Consider the following 27934-nt stretch of genomic DNA (forward strand, 5'->3'; position numbering starts at 1 on the left):
TCTCCAGCCCATTAGTGATATTGTTCGCTTTTGGGCCTAGACCTGCACGATTTTAAAATATGTCACTAGAGTCTAAGACCTGTCTACTTATATATCCAGCATCTCTGCCGTGTTTTGTCGATGTGGGATTCGCCTAGGGTGTCACATACATACACCCCTTAGGGACTCAGCATCCTCAATGAGGTTTGCCCCACCATCGTTCAAGATTGCACGCAGAGTGGCTCTGATACAATATGTAACAGCCCAGCTCACTAGTGATATTGCCCGCCTTGAGCCTAGACCCGCACGACTTTAAAATGCGTCACAATATCTCTCCCATGTTTTGTCGATATGGGATTCGTCTACGGTGTCACATTACGAGCTGCAAATTTGAAATGATCGGGACCCTAATATGAGTGCCCGGTACCGGATGAGAAATTAAAAAAAAAAAAAAAATAGGATGACAAAAAGTGGAAGACAGTTTTCCCCATTAATAGTGCACAGGAATTGAGTTTGGATGAGTGGGGAACAACTTAATTATCAGCATTATCGTAAGATGACTCTATTATGAAAGGGACTCTTTAAGATTGATTTGATAAGTCATCGAATTTCCACAGTATAATATGGACTTGTCCTTATCACATTTTTAATTTCAAACGACCTTAATTATATTATTATAGTATAATTAGCTGAAATCGTGCTCCACTTATATATTAGTCAAACATATAAGATTTGATACATAATATTTTGACACATGCATGTAAAAGAATAGTTGACTTAATATAGCTAGATTAATTTATCTAGGACTGTCTAGTAAAATTATCCTCTAAATTAGGCAGTTTCTTTTTCTTTTTTTTCTTTTAGAAAAAATTAATCTTTTGATATTCAGAATTCAAAAAAAAAAAAAAAGAGTAATGTTATCATATCTTGAGAAAATTTAACAACTATACTATGAAAGCGTAACAAATTTTTACAGTAACTTTCTCTAACAAATATAGATTGGCGATCTGCTAAAGACGGTAAATAACATGTTACAGTAATATAAACACATTAATGGTGTGAAAATTTTAAGACCGTAGGTTAAATTCTAACATAAATTATACTAAAGACGGGGTAGCATATAAGTTATAGGTTCGACCAAAGAAAGATGATGGAGAGTTGACCGAAATGTGCACTAAATATTTTTCGAGAGATCTCCTCCAAATCACTGGTATGGCTATCGAAATCGTGAGCATCAGCATGTAGGTTCCAGATCCAAGTGGTAGTATCAGGCCCTAGGCTAAGTTCACGAGTTGGAGATAAGCGGACTCGAACCGCTGACATCCGCCGCAGGGTAAACCACTGCCTCTCAGGTCCCCCGACTGATTCTACCCAACCCATTCATTAAAGAAAATATTTTATTTGAAATCTTTGAAATTCTTGAATGCTCTTTACAATTTTTCTCACAATTCTCCAAATCCATATTATATAGTAATTTAAAAACCTATCTTAACTAGAAACTGGAAAATTTATTTTTATATAATTCAAACTACAAATTCTAATTAAACATAAATTAAATAAATTTATAATTTATAAATATCAAATCCTAAATAATTCGGGTATCCTACTAAAAACTTTGGATTTATAATAATGTTTTCTCTATTGAATATTACCAAGTTAGTCAAATTTTGAATTTGTTTGATTTGTTTTCACCGTTAATGGTAGAAAAATTCAAATTTTAGTAGTCAACCAAGTATTTCCGAAGTAGTAGAGTAAAAAGAGTTTTATTAGGAGTTTGTTGCTCAACAGATTTCTAGAATTTACCTCTTAAAACTTTATAAAAAGATAAACGTCACTTCTTATGACTTAATTATTCACTTAATTATCAATCTTCTCCACTTTTTTAATTCTCTTCATCCATAATCTTCAAGAAATAGGATTTCTTGTTCGTGTCTTTATATTAATTTCTTTGATTAGTGAAATAATGAGAGGTTTGAAAAACTTTCAAGTGTGAAAGTTTCTTGATTTGTCTTCCCTTTGCAAGATTAAGAGTAACATCCTTCTACTTTTTTTCATTCTCACCATAAATGACAAAAGGTTTTACTAATAATATCATTAGTATTATCGATATTCCCGAGAGTCAAGTGATTTACCAGTCAATTCTGACGATTTATCTTATCGATACACGTTCTTCGCCTTCACCAGAACCTAGTACTATCACGAATTTCTCAGCAACCAAGTTTCGTAAAAGGTTTGAATCTCTAATAGCCTTGCTAATATATTGTGTCGCATTTATAGCGTAAAAATTCTTTCCGTTGTGTGTATACAACTTAAATCATTTAACTATATATTTCAAAATAAGATTCTTTCTCTACTTTGTCACATCTTATGAATATTAGTATGATGTTATTGTTATGACTTGATGGAAATTTCTCAATGTTTGATAGTGTAAACACATATATAATACTTCACCTACAAGTAAAAATTGCATGAATATTTACATCCATAGATAGTTTCTTGCTTTTTCTTGATTGACAACAACACCTAAAGTAGAAAAATATAAACAAAGATATTAAATTGTTTGTCCTATTTTTTATCATTGAAATTGAATATGACATATATCTAATAAATCTTATTCTTGCTTAGATTTGAGAGTTGGTGAAAAAGTTTCATATGCTATTTTGATTAATGTTGAATACTATGAAATACTGTTTCTATATAGTCAGTGATGCATGAATTTAAAGAAATTAAGGACCACGAAAAGACATAACTAATGAACCTAAATATAGGAGAGTGTGGAGGTCGAGAATCAGGGTAGAATATTAGTAGATAATCGAGTGTATCTCGTTTCCTTTCTCGTAGTATAGATTCACGTCACTGCTTGTGGTTGTTGCTTTTTCTCTTTTCTTTTTTTTACTTGAGCTGAGAGTTTATCGGAAACAGCTTCTCTACGGTAAGAATAAAGTATTTATTATTGTTGTTGTTGAAAAGACAAAACCAATTGATTTAAAGTGAGGAAAAAAATTAGGAAAAAGAATGATTTTCACATAGGTCATGAAATCCACTTTTAGAGGCTTTCAATGAATCTGAAAACTTGTCGTAAATATATTTTTAGATCATTTTGAAAATGACAGTTTGGTTATACTTTCTATATATTGAGCTATTTTCTCAATCAATTTTCATCAATCTTTTCTCTTGCATGCATATAGTTGCTAAGGCAAATATTCATAATATTTCTCTGTCAAGCACTTCTAGTAAGTTTTTTTCTTCCCCAAAATGAATGAGTTATTTCTTCCAATTTATACTCAGTACTACGTACATTTGATTTTTTTTTTCTTTTACATGGAAAAACTAACTACTTATGATAGCGTCCGCCTTGTTTATATTGACATTATGAACATAATAGCAATTCCAATGCCAAAAATATTCACGATATTACGCAATGTGTTAGGATATATATAGACTAGTTTAGAAAATTATTTCGCTAAGAACATGATGGAGAAATATACTTTGTTTAAATGTACGTACGTACACATATATTAAGATATTTCTTGTTGTGGTTTTTTACTCCCTTTACGTTATTCTGTAATTTAAAGTATAGTATATAATTTGTTTTGCATCTTATTTTTACAGAGATTATCCCAAATGGAAACAATTGTGTCAACTAATGCCATGCAAGTACAGGTTAGGACTGCTTTTATTCATATTATTTTCTCTTTGCATTAGTGAAAGCTTTCATATTGTTAACATTTATGTTGGTCGCATTTTTCAAAAATACCGTTGTATCGTGTTAGAATCTTTAAAAATGGTACAGTTTTAAGAATCCAATACGAGTACGATAATCAGTGGCGAAGCTAGAAATTTTTTCAAGGGTATTTAAATTTGAAAGAAGTGAAAAAAATTCCCGACAAAGGGTTTAATATTTGTTATATACCTCGTAATATTTTTATCTATATACACAGTGCAATTTTTCGACGAAAGGTGGTCAGAGTGACCATGTTGCTTCGCCACTGACGATAACCATATTAAATATATAGTCCGAACAACATACGTTAGAGCTAATATTATTAGTGGAATTGTTGGACTTAATTGGAAGGTACAAATTATCACTTTTAAATAGCTCCATCTTACTTTTCTCTCAGTAAATGGCAGGTCCCAATTTCTCCTTTTAAATATTGGTGGGATTTTCCTTTTTTCATGATTATACTTTTAAGGGATTTATAATATAACACGTGCTTTTCATTGCACACGTTCATATGTATGAAGATTCACAAAATAAACTAAAATAAATAATACTAACCAATATTAAAAGGATGGAAAAAATGGAGACTGCTAACCTAATTATTAATATTTTCTTTCTTTTTTTTTTTTGGCACAGACAAATGAAAAGAATTCAGCTGGAGTGAAAAATGGCTTCAAGCAGAAAATTATCATCAAGCTTAAAGTCCTTAGGAGCAAAAAAACTGGAGGATGGTATTCAGCATTTCTTTGTTTAGGTATATTTATCTTTAACTTGCCCTTCCTTTTTTTTGTGTGTATTCAGAAAGCAAAGGCGAATCTAGGGCAAGTTCTGTGGGTTTAACTGAATTCGGCTCGAGTAATATATGCATGTGAAAAAATAATTAATTTGTATATATATAAAACAAATATATAAGATCATACTCATTTTCGATACACAAACTCTAGATCCTGAATTCGTCTTGTTGTATATTTTCCTTTTAAAGTAAATGTTGTGCATACTTTCTAAATATGTTGTCGCACCCGTGTCAGGCCCTATAAAAATGCATTACTTTTTGAGGATCCGAAACGCATCCACATAGGCAGATATATAAAACAAATAAGATCATACTCATTTTTTATACACAAACTCTAGATCCTGAATTCGTCCCCGTCCAAAGGTATATTTTCCTTTTAAAGTAAAGGTTGCACAGGCTTTCTAAATCTGTTGTCACACCCGTGTCAGACCCTATGAAAATGCATTACTTTTTGAGGATCCGAAACGCATCCACATAGGCAGATTTAGGATTTCAAGATGATGGGTGCACTAGTGGATCTAGATAGTCTCTTACCGCTAACCCACTACACTTTTGAAATTATAGATTTAAAATCATATTATTTTTGAAAATATATATATATATATATATATATATATATATATATATATATATATATATATATATATATATATGTTGTGCCGAAAATAAGACCGTTCGAAGTGGGATTTGAATCGTCAATTTTACTTGTAGGGGTGCACCCAATAATTATTGCACCACAGGCGAAATTTTAAAGAAATATAACATTATTATACATGATTTAAGGATAGGAGCATGTGTTCACATGATCCCATACCCCTTAGCCTAGTCTGCGCATCCATCTGCATTTTTAAATAGTCCGAGCAACATAAAGGTTTGAACTACATTGGCTAATGATCAATTTCTTATATTTTGGTGGTTGCAGTAAACCAAGGATTAGCAACACTAGCATTCTTTGGTGTTGGAGTGAACTTGGTATTGTTCTTAGTCAGAGTGTTGGGACAAGATAATGCAACTGCAGCTAACAATGTCAGCAAATGGACTGGAACTGTTTATTTGTGTTCACTTTTGGGAGCTTTTATCAGTGACTCTTACTGGGGTCGTTTTCTCACTTGTGCCATCTTTCAGCTTATTCTCCTCCTGGTAATGAAATATAGTACGAGTTAACTTTTTATTTTATCCTTAATGATATATTATTATAATCATAGGAATATCATGTCATATGTTTAAGATCACAAGTTATAAACTATATTGCTTGTACTCTCAAAAAATGTCGTCGAGTGCATGTCAGATCCTCCAGAAATAGTGCATTTTTGGAGGATCCGACACGAGTGCGGCATCATTTTTAGTGAGTCCGCACAACATAGGTTATAAAGGTACTTTTGATATGTGTAGAAAGTCTTTCTTTTTTCATAAATTATGTGCGCACTCAAATAGTGCCATATAAAATGAAATGGATAATACTAGATCTAAAACTAGTTAGTGCAAAATTTCTTTTCTAAGCAGAGGATATCTATATAATACTAGTTATTATCATTGTTATGAGTTTAATTTATATATACTACTCATAGTGGAAAGAAAATTTATGCTATCAGATCACCTAAAACATAACTACGTCGTCTATAATAAGTAGAATTACTTACTTAGATAATAAGGTAGATAACTAATTATAACATGAGAAGAGGAGCATTGGAGCAACGGTAAAGTTGTCTCTGTGTGACTTATAGTTCACAGGTTCGAGCCGTGGAATGATGCTTGTGTCATGGTAGAATATCAATATCACACCCCTTGGGGTGCGGCCCTTCCTTGAACCTTGCGTAAACAAGGATGCTTCATGCACTGGGCTGCCCTTTTAACCTACTTTAACATGACAAATCACACATATCGTGCAAAACTCTTTTACATTATCAGTGTATATAAATTAAATCCTATGAATAGTTACTAACTAACTTGATATGTGATTGATTCAGGGACTGGTAATCATGTCAATTACATCTTGGATTTTCTTGATTAAACCTAATGGATGTGGAGATGGAATACTGAACTGTGTACCCCCATCTCCTCTTGGCACTGCATTATTTTACTTAGCCATATATTTAGTGGCTCTTGGCTATGGTGGTCATCAACCTACAATTGCAACATTTGGATCTGATCAATTTGATGAGGCAAATCCTAAAGAAAAAATCTCAAGAGCAGCTTATTTTGGATACTTTTACTTTGCACTTAATGCTGGATCTTTAATTTCCAATACTATTTTGGTATATTATGAAGATGGTGGTAAATGGACTCTTGGTTTTTGGGCTTCTACTGCTGCTGCACTTTTGGGCTTGTTTATATTCTTGTTGGGTACTCCTGGTTATAAATATGTTAAATCCTTTGGTAATCCTTTGCCACGTGTCGCTCAAGTATTCGTTGCCGCGGTTCGTAAATGGCGGGTGGCTAATGTTGAAGGGGAAGAACTATATGAAATTGTTGGCTCAGAATCAAGCATTAAAGGAACTCGGAAGATCCTTCATAGTAATGATTTCAAGTGAGTTGTTCTGATCCTCCGATTCATATTATCTGTCTTTTAAGATTTTTTACTACTCGTGAAAAAGACATTTAAAAACTTTGAGTATATAGTCAGACATCTCTATAACAACATTCCTGTCTTTTAAGATTTTTTTTTACTACTCGTAAAAAAGACATTTAAAAACTTTCAGTATATAGTCAGACATCTCTATAACAACATTCCTATATAACAGTCATTCACTATAAAAGCAAGTTTTTCTCGGTACCGATTTATATATTATATTATAATATATGTCCTTTATAACAGTACTTCACTATATCCATCCAAAAAATATCGAAACAAATAAGGGTGTTATCGAGAAGTTTGACTTTATCTTCAATAATGTCCGGGCTAGCTTGTGTGCGCATCGACAATTCCATCAGATACATGTTATCTCCCACTAGTATTACCGAGTAACTATATTCACCAAATTCATCTTTTTTGTCTTTGCTAGAATTTGAACCTCGGCCCCATGATTTTCATCGACTTTATTGACTGTTAGGCTTCATCCTTAGGTGATTTTAATGTGTAAATAACTTCTTATTTTACCTTGAAAATTTGACCAGGAAACTAGATAAGGCAGCAAGAGTGACAGAAGAAGATAGACAAAGACCAACATTTAATCCATGGAGATTATGCACAATAACACAAGTTGAAGAAGCAAAATGCATCATAAGAATGTGTCCAATTTGGCTATGCACAATAATGTACTCTGTTATATTTACACAAATGGCCTCTTTATTTGTTGAGCAAGGTGAGGTTATGGATGCAACAATTGGCCATTTTCGCCTCCCAGCCGCGAGTATGTCAGCATTTGATATATGTAGTGTGTTAGCCTGCACATTTCTGTATAGGTTTATGGTCGTACCATTGGCTGGAAAAATAAGCGGAAATCCAAAAGGACTAACGGAGCTTCAAAGAATGGGAGTTGGATTAGTTATCGGTATGTTATCTATGGTTGCAGCTGGCGTAACAGAAATTTACAGACTTAAACACGTAATCCCTGGAAAAGAAGCAAGTTCGCTAAGTATTTTCTGGCAAATTCCACAATATATTCTTGTTGGTGCCTCAGAAGTTTTTATGTATGTTGGACAACTTGAATTTTTCAATGGACAAGCACCAGATGGAATTAAAAGTCTAGGGAGTTCACTTTGTATGGCATCAATGTCACTTGGGAATTATGTTAGTAGTATGCTTGTGAATATGGTTATGACAATAACAGCAAGAGGAGAAAGACATGGTTGGATACCTGAGAATTTGAACAATGGACATATTGATAGGTTTTATTTCTTGCTATTTGGTTTGGCTTTGGTTGATTTGTTTGCATTTGTGGTATTTGCAAAATGGTATAAAGGTATTCAACATGAAGGAAGTGATGAATCTTGCACAAAAGATGGAGAAAAAGATAGTCAAGTGCTTGATAAAGTTTGATTATCGGAACAAGGACTGGACAGCCCGGTGCACGAAGTATTCTGCGTTTTCATAGGGTTCGGGGAAGGACCCTACCTCAAGGGGGTGTGATGTAGGCAGTTTGCCCTAATGCAAGCATCAGAGGCTGATTCCACGATTATTAGAAGAAAGTGATCGAGAAATTTAAGTGCTCTCATTTCTATGGTTTTTTTTATAATTTTAGAATAATGTAGTTTTGTTAGTGAAATAAACTGAAGCATGATCCTTTTATGTGATTATTATAAGGGCATGATTGCTTCTAGTTTTCTACATTATTTTATGCTAGAATTTTCATTTATGTGTTTCTATTTTCCATTGAAGTTCAATTCAAAAAGTGCTCACTGGTGCTATACTTGCAATTACACATGTCTATGCTTTAATAAATTTTTTATGTTTGATAAATTCTTGTTAGTTTATAATTTGGAAAATAAAAAATTTAAGTAATATGGCCAGTTCTCACCTCCCCTTAAAGTAACATTAGATTAACATCACAAAGATTCTTAGGAAAATCCAATCAACATGCGACAAACAGTTTATTTTTGTCGTATTTTATAAGGCTGCATTTTTTTTCAATTACCTGTGTTTGTCGAAATCATTACATAAAATGATAAAATTGTATACATAAACGAAGTTTTAAGTTGACCTATATATTCTTGGTGTGGATATGCTTCTAATTTCCCTCTGTTTTTTTTTTCATTTCTAATTGATTTAGATGTCGCTCTGACTCGCAAATAGTAGGATGATACTTTCGCAAAACATATTATAAACCTCGTATACGATGATTGATGACAAATGAGAAGTTGCTTGCCATATGATTATTAGCGAAAAAATAATACTGTCTAGCCGGTCTCAAAATAATAATCAAAAAAGTATATTTTTTTTGTGTGTGTATATATATATATATATATACTTTTTTCGGTCAGCAAATATAAATAGTTTCTGACGTAGGCTAAAAATGAAAAAACTACTGATTCAAGGGGATTTTCAATTTCTCTTCGGTTCTCCATGTGATTCTGAGAAGAATGAACGTCTCAAAAGAAGATGGATGTTTAGAAGAAATTATACAGCATAGATAGAGCCGGGATTTGAAAATTTATGAATTTTTTTCTAGACCTTTTAGATTTTTCTAAACTATTAATTTGTATATATTAATTGAAATTTTGGCAGCGGGCTTCAAATTCTGACATCAAACTTTAAAAATCTGGCGCGGGGCTATTTTATTAAATTTTTTCTTAACGAGGTCAAAATATAAACGATAGTTCTAAAAAGGTACAACAACCACATACCCAGTATAATCCCACAGGTGAGGTCTGGAGTTCTAAAAAGGTACATCTAGCATAATTTCGGGGGAAGTAGACAAACGGCCATTCTTATGGTTGCTATTTGGGGATTAGCCAGTATTTATTTTATCCTAAAAATCTTAATTTCAGGACAATTTAGGATATTTGTATCCCGAAAAGTTGAATAAGACATATTGGCTAAATCTTAAATAGCAGCCCTTTAGACGGGCTACATTGTATCATTTCTACCATAATTTCGGGGCAAGTGCACAGATAGTCATTCCCGGGGATGCTATTCAGAGACTAGCCAGTACTTATTTTGTCCTGAAATTTTAAACTAAAAAACTTAATTTTAGGACAAATCAAGATATTTTTTTGGGATTTTTTCCTAACTATACCACATATGAAACCTTATTACCTTTAATGTGCATAGTTTGTTAATTACCCGCCCAGTCCACACTTTTACTACAATTTATATACCATTCGACTATTAGGCATTAAAAGGGCAGAATATTCCCTAAAAAACGCGCTAAAATTAAGGAGAGAATCTTGGTGTTAATTGATTTACATTAAATTCAATTTTTAAAAAGGGAAAGGAGATTTCTCATCTGCGTATTTTTCTCCAGATCAGATTTGATTGGTAGGCAAAGCCATTGGAATTTTTTTCGTAATTCAAAAAAAAAGACTAAAAGCTTCAACAAACTGAAATCAAATCTGTTCTTCATCTTTTTTTTTTCTCAATACACAAATCAAAAAAATAATAAAATATAGAACAATACCTCAACAACAACACTCAATCGTGTCTAAAATCCCAATCATGCCACAACTGAATGGGAAAAATCTGATTATAAAAAATGGGTCTCATCTCTGTATTTTTTGAGAAGAAGAAGGAATGGAGAAGAGGAAGTCTGATTTTATGTTAATATCTACAAAATTCCTACATTTATCTACAAATTAGTTTTAGTATTGTATAAAGCTGTATTGTTTTTAAGGGTATCTACAAAATTACTACATTTATACTACAATTAAACTACGATCTATGTTGAAAAAAAATGTTGACTACAAAATTTTCTATTTATCTACAAAATTTCTACAAAAAAAACTACAAATAAACTACAAATCAGTTTTAGTATTGTATAAAGTTGTATTATTTTTAAGGGTATCTACAAAATTACTACATTTATACTACAATTAAACTACGATCTATGTTGAAAAAAATATTGACTACAAATTTTCTCTTGACCTACAAAATTTCTTCAAATAAACTACAAATCAGTTTAAGTATTGTATAAAGCTGTATTGTTTTTAAGGGTATCTACAGAATTACTACATTTATACTACAATTAAACTACGATCTATGTTGAAAAAAAATGTTGACTACAAAAGGTTTCCTATGTGGCATAGGAATGTAAAAATCCCAAAAAAAAAAAAAAAGGGTTTCAAGATCCATAATACAGCTACTAATAACTAAGACATGCAGAAATAAAAACAAGAAAAGATGAAGAAACAGAAAGAAGAGAAGAAGGATTTCTGTGCACAAGTTACTGCTAAGCTTCTATTTATTCACCATGACAACGACACAACAATTAAAATATGAATATTTTCTACCAAAATCATCTCTTCTTTGCTATAAACTTCTGAACCCTCGTTGTATCAACTTCTACCAGACCATTAGCGTAGTTGGAGATAGTTAGTATATCCTATCAATTGCGGTTGAGAATATCTAAGGAATTATGGGGATAGAGAAACGTGGGATTTTTATGGATACCTTTAATTAAGGAGTAAAAACTGCCCATTAATTAGACCCTTAATTAAGTATGGTATAGGATTGGTAATTTGGTATACGGGTTTGTAATTAAATCAAACCTTAAACATTGAGGGTAATAAGGTTTCATATGTGGTATAGGAATGTAAAAATCCCTATTTTTCTCCCGAAATTTGAACTGAAAAACTGAAATTTAGGACGCACGTCTAATTCTTAAATAGCAGCCCTTTAAAGTGGATACCTGGTATCATTTCTACCATAATTTCATGCTTTCAGATATTAAAACCCAACAAGGATCTAAGCCCAATGATATTGTAGGCCCATAAATACTAGGCCCAGCTATTTCCCGACAGCTCTTCATTTCCCTCTTTAATGACTCCAACAGACAACTACTACTACTACTACTGTTAATGCTGACTCAATTCTTCTCCAAAGGATAGCAACAAAAACCAAAACCCCTTATACCCTCAATTCTGTCAACTATTTTCCGCATTCTTTGTTCAAGGTTCATATCTTTCTTATTACCCTCTTCTTCTTGTTGTTAATTACTTCAAGTGTGATTCAAGTTTCAGTTTTTACTGCTTTTTTTTTTTCTCTGGGTATTGGTTTCTTGAATTTATGCTTAATTTTTTGCTGCATTTTGTAAAAACATTAGTCTAAATTTTGTGTTGTGTTTTAAAGTTTTCATCTTTGAGGGTTTAATTATGTAGTAATTCAAATGTGATACAAGTTTCAGTGTTTACTGCCTATCTTTTTCTGGGTAATTGAAATTATGCTTAATTTTGGCTGCATTTGGTATAATCATTAGCCTAAAGTTTGTTTTATGTTTAAATATTTCATCTTTTCTGGGTTTAATTATGTAGTAATTCAAATGTGTACAAGTTTCAGTTTTTACTGCTTATCATTTTTGGGGTATTTGCTGCTTGAAATTATACGTACTTAATTTTGGCTGCATTTTGAACAAAACTGAGCTTAATAATGTGTTATGTTTTCAAATTTTCATTTTTAAGGGTTTAATGATGTAGTTTCTGGGGAATGTAAGTCCTTGCCATGGGTCTGTTTTGGATGAGATACTTGTCAAGAATGTTACCGTTATTAGTATGCTTAAATATTTATTTTTTTCTAATTTTGGTCTTGGTTTTATGTTTTGACGGGTGATGGACATAGGCGGATCCAGAATTTAAACTCTATAAGTTCAACCTTTAAGGTTATTAGCATTGAACCCCTTGTATTTTTAAAGTTATGGGCTCATATCGGCTAATTGTTACACATTTAGTGAATCTTTACAAATAAATTTATGTCCGCGCCGAAAATATTGTATTCAGATTCATCTGAGAACGATATGCTGAATCCGCCTCTGGTGATGGAGGGTGGAGTGTAGGAGATGATTTACTGTTAGCTACAAGATTGGAAACACAAAAAAAAAAAAAAAAAAAAAAAAAAAAAAAACTATATGCATGAGATGTAGCGCTTGGTTTCTACTATGTATGCATGAGATATTGAGAAAGTTGTTGAAGTTGTTGCTCTTGAAGTAATTAAGAGAATTATTAGTTCGGTTACCTACAACGGAAAAGAAAAAAAAGAACTTTGAGATGTTAGCGTGATGTTGGTGTTAGCTACAATCTATTTAGGTTTATGTATCCAATTTCATCTTCTTTTCTTTAACTAAAAAAACAGAAAATTGACTAGGATATGTAACTCATGATGGCAGATGATATATATTTAGGTGTATGTATCCTCTTTCATTATTATTTTTGTTTTATTTAAGGCAAGAAAGGGGTAGGATTTGTACGGAGCGCTAAAAACAGGACATGGGTTCAAATTAGCTGATTTTACTTTGGTTTTGAGAAAAGGAGCTTAGCTGTGGGAGTTCCAGGATTTTTACTTTTTCATATTTCTGGAATTTGAAGAAATAAGGCTAGTGATTTAGCTAACTGCTATGTTTTTTTTGTATTTCTATCATCAAGTGAACTGACTGCTTTTAATAAAAGATTTGAAGGTTTAATGTGCTATTGATGTAAGAGAATTAAGATCGGAATTGTCCGAGACGAAAACTGCAGCTTGCTTTACATTACGTTTCTTTATAAACCTACATACAACTTGTACTTTTCTGAATTTACTTGTGAAAATATAAGGTTGTAGCTTTCTGAGTGATACCGTTATGCTTTTGTCTGCTAGAAATGGCATCAACTGCAGCTTCAAGCTTGCAAATAACGATAGCTAGGCCATCCATATTCTCTACAAAAAGAATTTCCAGTGTCTGCTCAACAAAGTTTAGTACTAATACTAGAAAACAGTCATGGAATAGACTTGCCAGTAGCTCTCATGTTTCATCCGTTCAACATTTTTGGCGCAATTTCACATCGACGTCTCAAAAGTTAGAGAAAGTTGTCACCAAGGCAAAATCAGAAGCTGATGAAAGCAAGGCTGCCTCTGGTCTTCCGATTGATTTAAAAGGTCAGGTTCTTTTGAATTTTTAGTTTTCAAAAGCTTTTCTAGATTTTGTGTGGTTTTAGATCTTAGTAGTGTGTGGAAGAGATGGTGGATGTTCTCTGCCGATCGACTTATTTTTTCTACCCCCCCCCCCCCCCCTTTTAAACTTGGGATCTCGATTTTATTGGTAACAAACTTGAGATCTCCATTTTAAATGCTGTTTGCAGGTAAAAGGGCATTTATAGCTGGTATAGCTGATGATAATGGATACGGGTGGGCTATTGCTAAGTCCCTGGCTGCTGCTGGAGCTGAAATTCTAGTTGGAACCTGGGTTCCGGTAAGTGAAATTTACAATTTCTTGTTGGATTTTAGCTTGAAGTCTCCTTATATATATTCAAAGATTTTGATGTTTTTGCATTTCCTTAAACAGGCCTTAAACATTTTCGAAACAAGTCTGCGACGTGGGAAGTTTGATGAATCACGCGTGTTAGAATCTAAACTTGTGACTATTTTGTACCACTGCAAAAAATAGGCTTTATAGCTAACCTCCCATTAAATGCATCTTTGTCAGTTTGCCAGATGGCTCTTTGATGGAGATTACAAAAGTATACCCACTGGATGCTGTTTTTGACAGTCTTGAGGATGTACCTGAAGATGTAATGTCAAAGTATATTGTTATGTGAAATTTTCTTATAACGTTTCAATTGCATCTCCCTAAAGCTGTTTTTATTCTTACCTTGCAGATAAAAGCAAATAAGCGTTATGCTGGTTCTTCCAAGTGGACAGTTTCGGTATGTAGTCCTTCCTATTCGCACTTGCTTGTGCATGCTGAACAAAATGAGTGACTCTTGTTGGTGTGGCTCGCTAGTCTTAAGAACTAGATTTGGACATTCAATTAGCGTAACTACCATGGTTATTATTAATACTTGCCTTAAACAAATTAAAAATATCCGTTTTTCTTATCTCTGTACCTGGTAGTTTCATGTTTGTGTTGGTAATCATTTTAGGCTAGTATCAAGACATCTTCATCTTCCTGATATTAATTGTTATGTCCTCTAAAGTTTGTATATCTCAGTTGCATATTTCTCTTGTTTATAGGAAGTTGCAGAATCTGTTAAGGAGGATTTTGGCAGCATCGACATTCTTGTACATTCACTTGCTAATGGGCCTGAGGTATCACCTTTTGAGGTTATAAATCAGTGCTTTTTCATCTTTGATCTTTCTCATTAAATCATTCAACCATTAGGTGACTAAACCTCTTTTGGAGACATCGAGGAAAGGATACCTTGCAGCAATATCAGCATCAAGTTATTCCTATGTGTCTTTACTAAAGCATTTCCTTCCAATCATGAATCCTGGCATGTATTTTAGTTTGCCATTTTATTTATGATTTCCTTTTGCTTCTTGATCTTTGTTTGTCCAACTATACATTTATGTACTTCCCCGAAATGTTCCTTTTGAAATAAATGATGGTTTTATGACAGGTGGTTCTTCAATTTCTCTTACCTATATTGCATCTGAGAGGATCATTCCAGGGTACACACTATTCTTCCCCTCTTCTTGCTTTATTGTTTTAAAAATTTTAATTTGTCGCCAGAGGAGTTATTGGTTGAAATTTGTCATTCACAGATATGGAGGGGGAATGAGTTCTGCCAAAGCAGCACTTGAGAGTGACACCAGAGTGAGTTGTTCTATATTCTCTACCTGTCGAAAAAGAAAAGCAGAAAAGAGAAGAGGAGAAACTATATGGTTTTCTCCCCTTGAGTATCTAATATCCACCCTAATTTTATTGCATCTTATCATTGAATGGAGTCATGCTAATTATTTAGGTGCTTGCTTTCGAGGCCGGAAGAAAAAAGAAAGTTAGGGTGAACACAATATCTGCCGGTATGTGTCCATTTATTGTCTTTTGGATTATGACTTCCTCTATATGATAACACCTCAACCAAGTTATAGAATAACCTCGGAAGTCTACCAGGAAGCGAAGCAACCACTACTCCAGCCTTTTGTTCCATCTCATTTCTTTATGTAATGTTCCTTTCTTGCAAATTCTTTTATTGACAAGAGAAACATATCTCTATCCAGGCCCATTAAGAAGTCGAGCCGCAAAAGCAATTGGTTTCATAGATATGATGATTGACTACTCCATAGCCAATGCACCTCTACAGAAAGAATTATCAGCAGGTAAATCATCCACACAAGTTATTTTCTCACTAAAAGTATTTACTTTACACTCTCTCCCTTGTCTTACTTTGCTCTTAATATACCTTTTGGAAAAACTTGCCATAGATGAAGTAGGAAATACAGCTGCATTCCTAGCGTCGCCTCTGGCTTCAGCGATTACTGGTGCTGTTATATACGTTGACAACGGTTTGAACGCAATGGGCGTGGGAATCGACAGTCCTATATTTAAAGACCTCAACATTCCCAAGAGCGAGGAATAGAAGATATTATGTTCTAGTTGAATTTGTTGTGTTTTTTTTAAACTTGTTATGGTCAGAGCCAAGAATGGCTTGGCCAGCGGCCTTCACGAAATCATCTATTGTTGTATGATTGATATTTTATAGAGTAAATAGAAGTAATGAGTTCCAGTAATCATGTTTCACTATGTCCCTAACCATATGTGCTGAAATAAAACTTTATTCTCCTTTCCCTTTGTTGATAATTTGCCATTATGTCCTAGTTTCTACTTGTGTAGGCACATTCTAATCCACATTGAGGCTTGAAAAAAATAATGTATTTAGTCTAGGATGATTCAGCCAAAAATAGTAGTAACAACTGTGAGAAAGCACGGGAGAATATTTTATTCACATATTCTAACAATGATACAATGAGTCCTATTTATATACAATACATGTCCTACTCCTACTACATATGGGATTAGGCTATTTACATGTAACTATTTAACTATCAAACTAACACTCTCCCTCAAGCTGGTGCATATAAATCATATGTACCAAGCTTGTTACATATATAACTTATACGAGGACCAGTGAGGGACTTGGTGAAAATATCAGCAAGCTGCTCATTCGACTTCACAAATTTTGTAGCAATATCTCCTAAGAGTATCTTTTCTCTAATGAAGTGACAATCAATCTCAATATGTTTAGTCCTCTCATGAAACACCGGATTTGATGCAATATGAAAGGCAGCTTGATTATTACACAAGTGCCATCTGGCTGATTTCACCAAATTTCAACTCCTTGAGTAATTGTTTGATCCAAATTAGCTCACATATTGCCATAGCCATTGCTCGATATTCTGCTTTTGCACTAGACCGAGCAACTACATTCTGTTTCTTGCTCTTCCAAGACACCAAATTGTCTCCTACTAAAACACAATATCCAGACGTAGAACGTCTATCAAAAGGTGATCCTGCCCAATCAGCATCTGAGTATCCAAGGATCTGCTCGTGGCCTCGATCTTCAAACAATAACCATTTGCATGGAGTTGATTTTATATACCGAAGAATGCGGACAACTGCATCCCAATAACTATCACAGGGAGAATCCATAAACTGACTTACAACGCTCACAGGAAAGGAAATGTCAGGTCTAGTCACTGTGAGATAATTTAATTTACCAACCAGCCGCCTATATCTTGCAGGACCACTAAGCGGCTCCCGCTGGCCTGGCAGAAGTTTAGAATTCGGATCCATCGAAGTGTCAATCGGTATACTACCTATCATTCCTATATCCTCAAGAATGTCTAAGGTATACTTCCGTTGTGAGATCACAATACCTGAGCTAGACTGAGCAACCTCAATACCTAGAAAATACTTTAGTCTGCCCAGATCCTTAGTCTGAAAGTGTCGAAAGAGATGTTGCTTCAATTTAGTAATACCATCCTGATCATTGCCGGTAATAACAATATCGTCAACATAGACCACCAGATAAATACAGAGACTTGAATCAGAATGCCGATAAAACACAGAGTGATCAGCTTCACTACGAGTCATGCCAAACTCCTAGATAACTGTGCTGAACTTACCAAACCAGGCTCAAGGAGACTGCTTTAGACCATAAAGTGACCAACGCAAGCGACATACAAGGCCACGAGACACCCCATGAACAACAAACCTAGGTGGTTGCTCCATATAAACTTCCTCCTCAAGGTCACCGTGGAGAAAAGCATTCTTAATGTCCAGCTGATAGAGAGGCCAATGGCGAACACCAGCCATGGATAGAAAAAGGCGGACTGATGCTATCTTAGCCACGGGAGAGAAGGTATCACTGTAATCAAGCCCAAATATCTGAGTATATCCCTTGGCAACAAGACGAGCCTTAAATCGATCAACCATGCCATCTGGACCAACCTTGACTGCATAAACCCAACGACAACCTACAGTAGATTTACCTGAAGGAAGAGGAACGAGCTCCCAAGTACCACTCGTATGTAAAGCAGACATCTCGTCAATCATAGCCTGTCGCCATCCTGGATGAGACAATGCTTCACTTGTAGACTTAGGGATGGAAATAGAGGACAAAGAAGATATAAAAGCATAATAGGGTGATGACAGACGATGATAACTTAAACCGACATAATGTGGATTAGGATTAAGTGTGGTACGTATACCTTTCTGAAGTGCAATCGGTGTACTAGGGAGAGAGAAGTCCGCAGTAGGAGCAGGGTAAGGTGCAGGACATGAATCGGCTGGGCCTGATGCTGGGCGCGGACGACGATGATAAGTCAAGAGTGGTGTTCCTGTGGCTGGGGATCTAGGAGGAGCCACACTAGACTCCCCAACGGTTGGAATGGTAAAACTTCTGTGGCGGAAGGTGAAGGAGGAGCTATAGTAAACTCCTCAAAGGTTGGTTTAGGTAAGACCTCAGATATATCAAGGTGTTCAGAAGAGGTAAAGAAAGGTTTAGACTCAAAAAATGTGACATCAGCTGACATAAGGTACCTGCGAAGATCAGGTGAGTAACAACGATATCCCTTCTGAACACGAGAATAACCAAGGAAGACACACTTGAGAGCACGAGGAGCTAACTTATCTTTCCCAGGGGCTAAGTTATGAACGAAACAAGTGCTCCCAAAAACACGAGAGGGAAGAGAGTATAAGGGTGACTTGGGAAATAATACTGAATAAGGAATCTGATTCTGGATGGGAGATGAAGGCATCCGATTAACCAAATAACAAGTTGTGATAACTGCATCGCCCCAAAAATGCAACGGAACATGAGTTTCAATGAGAAGTGTGCGAGCAGTCTCAATGAGGTGCCTATTCTTTCTCTCTGCAACCCCATTTTTGCTGAGGGGTATAAGGACAAGAGGTCTGATGAATAATTCCTTGAGAAGTCATAAACTGCTGAAATTGAGAGGATAAATATTCTAAGGTATTGTCACTGCGAAAAGTGCGAATAGAAACACCAAATTGATTTTTGATTTAAGCACAAAAATTCTGGAATATAAAAAATAACTCAGAACGATATTTCATTATGAAAAGCCAAGTACATCTTGAGTAATCATCAATGAAACTAACAAAATAACGAAATCCCAAGGTTGAATTGACTCTACTAGGACCCCATATATCAGAATGAACTAAAGAAAAAACAGACTCTACATGACTCTCAATACTACGAAGGAGGCTCGGGTATGTTTCCCGAGCTGACACGACTCACAATCTAATGTAGATAAACTAGACAAACTAGGCACCATCTTCTGAAGCTTGGATAAACTTAGATGTCCTAAACGTCTGTGAATTAGGTCTGGAGGATCTGTAACTAGACATGCCTTGGAGGATTTGAGTGAGTTAAGGTAGTAAAGGCCTTCTGATTCAAGTCATGTGCCAATCGTCTGTCCCGTACTGCGGTCCTGCATAATAAAAGAATCATCAATAAAATATATACCACAATGGCGGGCACGAGTCAAACTACTAACAGATGCAATACTAAAAGGACAGTCAGGGACATAAAGAACAGAATCTAGAGTGACAGAGGGTAAGGGATTAGCTTGTCCAACTCCTTAGTTTGAGACTCATTGGCTAAAGTAACAGTGGGAAAAGACTGTAAATACACAATATTTGACAAAAGTGATTTATCACCAGAGATATAATCAGAAGCGCCTAAGTCCACGACCCATGGTCCAAGAGTACTAGACTGGCAAATATAAGCAAAAGAATTACCAGCAATAGAAGTATCGATCTGAGCAACAGAGGCGACTTGTGGAGATGTCTGCTTACTTGCTCGATACTGAAGGAACTCATTATATTCCCCTTCAGATAAAGAAAATCCCCGGTTACCTGTAGTCTCGGTCTGAGCAACATAAGCATTTTTGGGTGGACGACCATGTAAAGAATAGCACACGTCACGAGTGTGTCCAAGTTTATGACAACAAGAGCACTTGGGTCTAGATCTTCCAAAATAACCTCCTCCTCGTCTATTCTCCATAGTTTGAGATGCCCGATTGTCCATTGTCAGGGATGCGAGAACAGATGAGTCAAGTGTCTGTGATGAGATCACTGGGTGACTTGGTGCTGCAGCAAGGCGAAGTAATCGAGAGAATAATTCATCAACTGCGGGGACAGTTAGACTAGCCAAAATCTGATCGCGTACTGAGTCAAGATCATTAGGAAGTCCAGCGAGAGTAAGCCAAAATCCGTCGTCGGACGATGACGGATCTTGTGGTAGTGTTGGATTTTGCACAACACTGACGGAGAAGGGATGACGCAAATAGCTTTGAAAAGTCACCGAAAAATTGAGGCACGGTGACTTCTGGCTCTGTGTTCGAGTTCCCGAATGTGTCTCACCACCACGGCTCCGATACCATGTGAGAAAGCACGGGAGAATATTTTATTCACATATTCTAACAATGATACAGTGAGTCCTATTTATATATAATACATGTCATACTCCTAGTACATATGGGATTAGGGCTATTTACATGTAACTATTTAACTACCAAACTAACACTCCCCCTAAAGCTGGTGCATATAAATCATATGTACCGAGCTTGTTACATATATAACTAACACACGGACCAGTAAGGGACTTGGTGAAAATATCAGAAAGCTGATCATTCGATTTCACAAATTTTGTAGCAATATCTCTAAAGAGTATCTTTTCTCTAATTAAGTGACAATCAATCTCAATGTGTTTAGTCCTCTCATAGAACACCGGATTTGATGCAATATGAAGGGCAGCTTGATTATCGCACACAAGAATTTGAAGCAAAGGATATGTGTATACGTTTGTCCCAAGGCTTTGGTTCAGTGGTAGAATGTGGATTTGGCGCAAGTCACGAGTTTTAACTCTACCTCGTGAGAAAAGCCTGGTATTCAAGTGGAGAATGAGACATGAGTTGGTCCATTATTCTTAAGTTTCAAATTATGCACCAGTCGGCCCTTAGGTGATTTTTTTTATAGGAACTTCATGGTTATGAAAAGAAGAAAACAAACATGTGCATACTATTTTCGCCATTGTAACTTCATATTTTGGTCAAAATTTAACTATGTTATTCTGAAGAGCTCAAAGCTATTTGGTCCTCCCATTACTTCATAGGAGTAGCTAAATTTCTTTCAGCTTTTTAGTGATCCTTATATATTTGCAGCCACTTTCAAATGATGCTTGCTAACAAAATAACAACCATATGAATTAAAAAATCATCGTGAAAAGTTTAAATAGGAAAAGGAGCTTCTAGTTATGTTTTTATAACACCAACAGAAATACAAAGTCAATCATCAGCAACCAAATAAGGAAGTATTGTTATGGGGATCTTTAAGCCCTCAATGTATGCCTTTAGAAAAATTGATGGTGAGATTTTCATATCCTTTAATAGGATTCCTAAGGCTGCAACAAGAGAATTGTGTGCCAAAGGCCATGCACGTGTTATATAGGGGTTGTCATTGTAGACAGCCAGAATTTGAAGTTTATAGATTCTGAATTTGCCACAAAATCCATAGAGGAAAAGTGAGTAAAAGTGAAATGTGGGAGTCAATAGAGGAAGATACTTGCAAAGGAAAAGTGCAATTATCTTCAATTTTCTCAAATTTATATCATACAAAATGGAAAGAAAGTAACGCGAGATGGCAGAAAGTTCAAAATAAAACAATAAAAGAAATATTACCATGATTAGAAAGGGTTAATGATTTAAGAACTTTTAACAAGGAAATATTGATCAGTCCCTGTGATATGAAAGCCTCAGATCCAGCAGCTTTACATCCAAAAAAGGCATTACTTCCTAAAGAACTACTCATTACCTCTACCTTACCAGAGAACAAGGCAGCTAAAATTGATCCTAAGCAAATTAATGAGTTCTGCACTTATGTACACCAAATTAGCCTATTTGGAATATACAGAGACATCTCCAACCTCATAGCAACTTCCTCTTCAGGCTGCCATTGCAAATGTTTGCATCATCAATTTCACGGGAATCATCAACTTCTGAAGCTTCGCATAAAACCTTGCCACGGTTCCTTGAAAATTTCTTGACCCAAGTGACGTTTAATATTGGTCGAGAATCATTGATTAGAACTGGTTTAGCTTCAGTAATGCCTGGATTCGTCGATATGTCCCTGTTTGGCATCAGCTCTTCTCCTTCTGGTACCACATTCTTCATCAGCTGCATGCACATGCAATTTGGCCATAATTTCAAACCAAGACGCAGATGTAAAATAAGTTCAAGGGTTGCTCGTGTAACAAAGAAATCAATCTGGAATCTTGCAAATGCAAAAACAACAAACCCAAAGTAATCCCACATAGTGGAGTCTGGGGAGGCCGAGGGAGTAAAGTGTACGCAAACCTTACACCTACCTTGTGAAGGTAGATAGGTTGTTTCCGATAATCTTGCAAATGCATGTCATAAAAATCACTAGGATCCTATTTATTATGCACCTAATATGGACACAAAATTATGATTTAGATAACAGAAATTCCCTACCTCCCAATCAGCAAAATCCAATCTGAAGACAAAGTGGCTGTATTTAACTTCACCAGACTTAACTGCAGCGGCAGCAGGACCATTCCTAGGAGCTGAGAAGGGAAGAATATTAGAAAGGAGAAACACACTATAGACCTAGAGGCATCAAGAAAGAGAAGGACAAATATAAAAGGAACTCTCAAAAAAAGAGTCAGAAAAGTATCTTACAGACACAGTGAGATCCACTTTCATCCACATCTACCAAAACCCGTCCATCTTTCACTAGAAAAGATAGTGCAAATAAATTCTCAATGCTTTGCGCGAAGCATTTTCTGTTCATTATGAGACTCTCAAACTTAACTCGCTTCTTCTTCCCAAGGATCTGAAACATTGTTGATATGTTCTTGTCTGTATCTGTTTTCTCCTCAGAGTTAACTTCAAGCTATGACAAAAGCAGATTATTGCATCACATTGGAATGTCATAGTAGCAACAAGCTAAATGAAATGCAAAATCAAGAACTATCAGCCTTATTTCAGCTCCATTTTATGTACAAAGTTTTAGGAGATACTCATAGTATATCGAGTATCTACATGTACAAATCATGCGTTGAGTTATAAATACATGATGCTCTTCCTTTTTTTGGCAGACAGTTTAGTCCAGTAAGATGATTTATCAATTTCAGTTTACACAGTAAAAAAGAGAAGATGGTTGCATCCATTATATATTAGATGGACTATAAAGAAAAAATCTACTAAGTTCACATTTTCCTTTCATGGACTTCAGTTGTGCGTTACAGGTCACAAGCATCCAATTTCAGAGCAACATCAGAACAATACTTTTTAGAACCAAAATATGGAACATATCAAGTAAGGAAACTTTCTAAATGCACTCTAGTGTCAATATCTTAAAACCTACTTAACTCTTGCCTGCACATGTCTACAAGTTAACCGCATTTAAACACAAGTTATGAGAGAGTTACACATACCTCCTTTGGACAAGCACGTGAGTGCACCTTTGTCCGTGGTCTACATGTAACTTTCCGACACTTAAATTCACAGTTCATGGGTCCAAGCCTTCAGAAAAAGTATAAACAAGAATGAGAACCCAAGTGTCTCATGCAACAGAGCTGTGAGCACATTGTAAGAATTAAAAGTTGCAAAACAAATCTTACATAGTGAGGCAGCCTCCGGCATTCCGAAAAATTGGTGAAACAGCAAGCCCAATATGTTTCCAAAGTGTATTTGCATTCACAGAACGACCATTTGAACCTTGTCTCCCAAAGACATCAAGCAAAGAGGAAATGAATATATAAGGTGTAACACCAGTGGAATGTGATCTAACAGAAGCCGCCAAAGTTTTGGTGAGATCAAACAATGCCTCTGCATCTGCAACTTGCTCTCTTGGCCTTTTGACTAGCAATCAAACACAATGACAGATGAAGTTAATAGTCCGTTATCAATTTAACCTAAAAAATAAATTTGTAAGCAAAAACTCAATAAGAACTGTTCAATTCAGCCTTCTAAAGTTGTGAGCTATATGAACTTGTAACATTAAACAAGATAGTAGCACCAAGAAATACTTTATTTCAAAAAATTTAAATCTAATTTTCATGCTCGATCATATATAAGTAAAGCACCCTACATTGACAAGCAACAAAAGACATAATAGATCATGTTTACAAAAATTGAGCTTTTACCTCCAGGCCACAAAAGGATAAACAAATGTGAATGAAGAAATAGTCTTAAATGCTAACGACACACTTTCAAGATAACAATTAGCCCTGATATCTAAGAATCTCACTTTATAAGAAAATAGAACTACAAGTTGTAATATTGAAGCGAACACTTCAAAATCATCTCCTACATACCCTCTCCCCTCCAAGAAACAAAAAACCCAATCCCTCATCCGAAAAAAATGACAATGTCTTAAGTATGAACAAAGGCGAATGTAGTGCATAAGTTACGGGTTCATCCAAACCTAGAAACTTTGGCTCAGATCATGTATGTCAGTTAAAAAGTTCGCTAAATAGGTAAAAACAATATAATCAGAGCCCAATAAAATTGAATGAAATGTCGTAGAATCCCAAACTCACACTCTTAATGTTCAAAACACTGGTCAGCCTCTAAGTATGAGAACCATTGCATCTATATTCAGTATGAACACTAAACATCAATTTTTCCCTTTTTTTAAAGATAAAGTTTACATATTTAAGCTACATTAATATCACTACTAAAATTGACCCCCAAAAAAATCACTACTACAAATCACAAAAAAGATTTCTTGTTAAAATATGTAACATATTTGTGAAACTCATAACAGAAGGAAAAAGAAACCCTTTTACTCTCAAGATTGTAATATTGACATTCTTTTTCTTTTTTCTTTTTGCATGGAGGGGTAATCTCTACGGACATTGTTACAATGGCAGTTAACTACCACACAATCACACATTAAACAAATAGAAAAAAACATAACAAGATTCAGATTTTTGAGTCGCACCAAACGCTTATTAGGGTCAATCGCAGTTCATATTTACTAGAATTCAAGATTCAAATTAGGGTTATAGGTTAGGGGATAGTTGAGCGTTTTTCCAGCTAGCGGTTTTTGTTCATCGCACGATTTTTATTTCCAATTTTTATTTTTTTCAATTTTATTATTAGCATACTTAGTGTACTTCCACTTATTTGTTGTCTCTTACGGTGCTGATACTATTTGTGTGGTTTCAATTGTTGTTACAGATCTTCTATCTTCTATCTGCATACACTCTACCCTCCTCAAAACACACTAGTGGGATTATTACTAGGTTGATGTTGTTGTTGTCAAGACACAAAGTTAACAGACAAAATTCTCAATTTTTTAGCAGTGTTACCATAACTCCAACAAATGTAACTTAGCTAAAACTTACTACTAGTTGCTATATTTTTCTTTAAAAAAAAAAAAAGCTTTCAAATATATATATGCAAAATCTTGTCACTATTCAACGTAAGGATTGAAGCTTTAATATCTAAGTACCATACTCAATACATAATCATAATACAAAAAAAACGAAAATAAAACTATGCATAATTATTTTTGTAAAAAACAGAAAGAAAAAGGGAAAATAAAAAATACCTTCATAATGAGAGTTTTCAATATCTTTCATAATTTCCTTAAACTTCTCAGAATCAACATTCCCTATTTCATCTTTTCCCTCTGCATAAAAAATAAAAACAATATTTTTATATAAATAGAAAAAACAAAAATATAAACGAAGAAAACTTTTCACAAAAATTACCACAAATACGGTTTTGAATATCAGAATATTTGGTGCGAACTCCTCTTGCTTCTGAAGTTAGTTGCTGAGTCAACTCGTTCAACTCATCATCATGTACAACAGTTTTTGCTGTATGTACTACTTGATTTCTCTCTATTTGTTTCGCCATTGTTTTTGCTGAGTGAATTTGATCAACAAATTGTTACTATATCTTTTTAAAGGGAAAAAACTTGAGAGTCGTTTGGTTTACCTTCTCAAGGAAGTTTTTTTTTACCCTCCAACTTCTTAAAGAAGTTTTGGGAATAGTAAAAAATTGGGGGGAGAATTTCCCGCTTGTCTGAAAATTTACCACGCCATGGTAAATTTTGTAAAAATTTACTGCCTCGTCTTATTTTAGGTTTTTCTTTTTCCTTTTCTTCGTTTCTTCAAGTATTTGTAACCTTTTACTTGCAGAAATAAGCAATAACTTTTCCATTACAGCTTGTTTGGAATTTTGGATGGTTGTTACTATCGTATCGTAACGTATCGTATTGTTACTTTAAATATAATGTTTGTTTTGATTGTTACTTAAATTTTATTGTATCGTATCGTTAAATCCGTCGTTACGTAACGATAAAATGTGTCACTTTATGTAACGACCGATTTGGTGTGATCGCGTCGTTTCCTCGTGCTTTCTCTCAATCTCACCCTTCATTATTATTAAATAATTTTATTTTATTGTTTACCCTATCTTTTTATATACTGTATCATAATTTTTCTTTATAATATTGCAAGTTAATTCATCATATCACAGGTGCGTGATACCATAAAACGACGTCAAAACGACACAATCCATCCAAACATTGTATTCATCAAACGATACAGTACAATTCAATACAATACGATACGATACATTATGAAACGATATGTAACAACCATCCAAACAAGCTGTTAATTAAAACTTATATACATGAAATAATTTTTAGAGATTTTCCGCATCCCGCCACTTTCAACATAGAAAATTCTGAAAATTTACTGTTCATTTTAATTTAGTTTAGTTTTTTCATTTTGTGACGCATCTCTACTAGTTAATCGAGTATTTATTAACTTCTACCAGCATTATATATATATATATATATATATATATATATATATATATATATAATATTGTTGTCCACCAAAGCTTTGACATTTTTATATAGTTTTCTGAATATCTAAATTATAATTTTAAAATATTGAATTCATCTAATCTAATTTAATTTGAAATATTAGTTAAATTGACTCTCGAAAAATAAAAAAAGTAACACTTGACACAGAGTAAGTTTCTACTCAATGTGAAGAAGAGACTACGTTTAGGAGCAGATATATATCAAGTAATGGATTATCAAATGTTTTGATCATACTACTAATATTAACTCTCTTGGTCAAAACCAAAGAGAGGTTACATTGATGCAAAAGTTTAGGCATCTATATTTAAATTCTCCATGGCTATGACTTAAATTGAAAGGAAGAAGAAAAAAAAGCATTCGGCGTTCACGCAGAATTCAGGAAAGAGCCTCACCCCCAATGGTATGATGTAGACTACAGCCTACCGTAATGCAAGCATTAGTGACTGCTTTTGCCTCTTATCCTCCTTGATCTCCTTGGCCCTCTACAATCATAATATTCATAATCAGGATCATTCTTCATTTCCCAATCCCTACTTCTCACTCTCGCGCTTCTCCTGACTGATTCATCATCAGTTTCTCGAGCTCTCAGCTTGTACCTTTTGTGCATCCTTGTCTCTGTCTTTTCTTTGATCAACATTGTGTTACCTTCTGCAGGTAATCCACACACAATGTCGCGACGAAATAAGGGTTTGGCATTCATTTCTCTGC

The 27934-nt window shown here is 34.6% G+C and overlaps 3 protein-coding genes across 3 annotated transcripts; 2 read left to right on the plus strand and 1 right to left on the minus strand.

Annotated features, from left to right (window-relative positions):
• The first annotated feature begins 1854 nt into the window (after positions 1-1854).
• LOC109243226 (protein NRT1/ PTR FAMILY 7.1) lies at positions 1855-8840 on the plus strand. Its single transcript, XM_019410140.1, has 6 exons — positions 1855-2209; positions 3592-3642; positions 4337-4454; positions 5416-5633; positions 6461-7020; positions 7608-8840. Exons 2-6 carry the CDS (start codon positions 3604-3606, stop codon positions 8470-8472), a joined length of 1800 nt encoding a protein of 599 aa, XP_019265685.1. The 5' UTR covers positions 1855-2209; positions 3592-3603; the 3' UTR covers positions 8473-8840.
• A 3081-nt stretch (positions 8841-11921) lies between these two features.
• Positions 11922-16622, plus strand: LOC109243227 (enoyl-[acyl-carrier-protein] reductase [NADH], chloroplastic-like). The gene is made up of 13 exons (XM_019410141.1): positions 11922-12040; positions 13714-13992; positions 14196-14305; positions 14399-14454; positions 14540-14624; positions 14712-14759; positions 15067-15141; positions 15215-15326; positions 15453-15504; positions 15598-15649; positions 15798-15855; positions 16054-16152; positions 16258-16622. The coding sequence occupies exons 2-13, from the start codon at positions 13716-13718 to the stop codon at positions 16410-16412; spliced, it is 1179 nt and encodes a 392-aa protein (XP_019265686.1). The 5' UTR covers positions 11922-12040; positions 13714-13715; the 3' UTR covers positions 16413-16622.
• Positions 16623-22012: 5390 nt separating this feature from the next.
• LOC109243225 (non-structural maintenance of chromosomes element 4 homolog A-like) lies at positions 22013-26345 on the minus strand. The gene is made up of 7 exons (XM_019410139.1): positions 26100-26345; positions 25937-26017; positions 24000-24240; positions 23814-23901; positions 23056-23269; positions 22849-22940; positions 22013-22530 (listed from the first exon to the last, which is right to left on the minus strand). Exons 1-7 carry the CDS (start codon positions 26245-26247, stop codon positions 22282-22284), a joined length of 1113 nt encoding a protein of 370 aa, XP_019265684.1. The 5' UTR covers positions 26248-26345; the 3' UTR covers positions 22013-22281.
• Between the last annotated feature and the right edge of the window lie 1589 nt (positions 26346-27934).

Source organism: Nicotiana attenuata, unplaced genomic scaffold (assembly GCF_001879085.1).
Source record: "Nicotiana attenuata strain UT unplaced genomic scaffold, NIATTr2, whole genome shotgun sequence".
NCBI lineage: Eukaryota > Viridiplantae > Streptophyta > Magnoliopsida > Solanales > Solanaceae > Nicotiana > Nicotiana attenuata.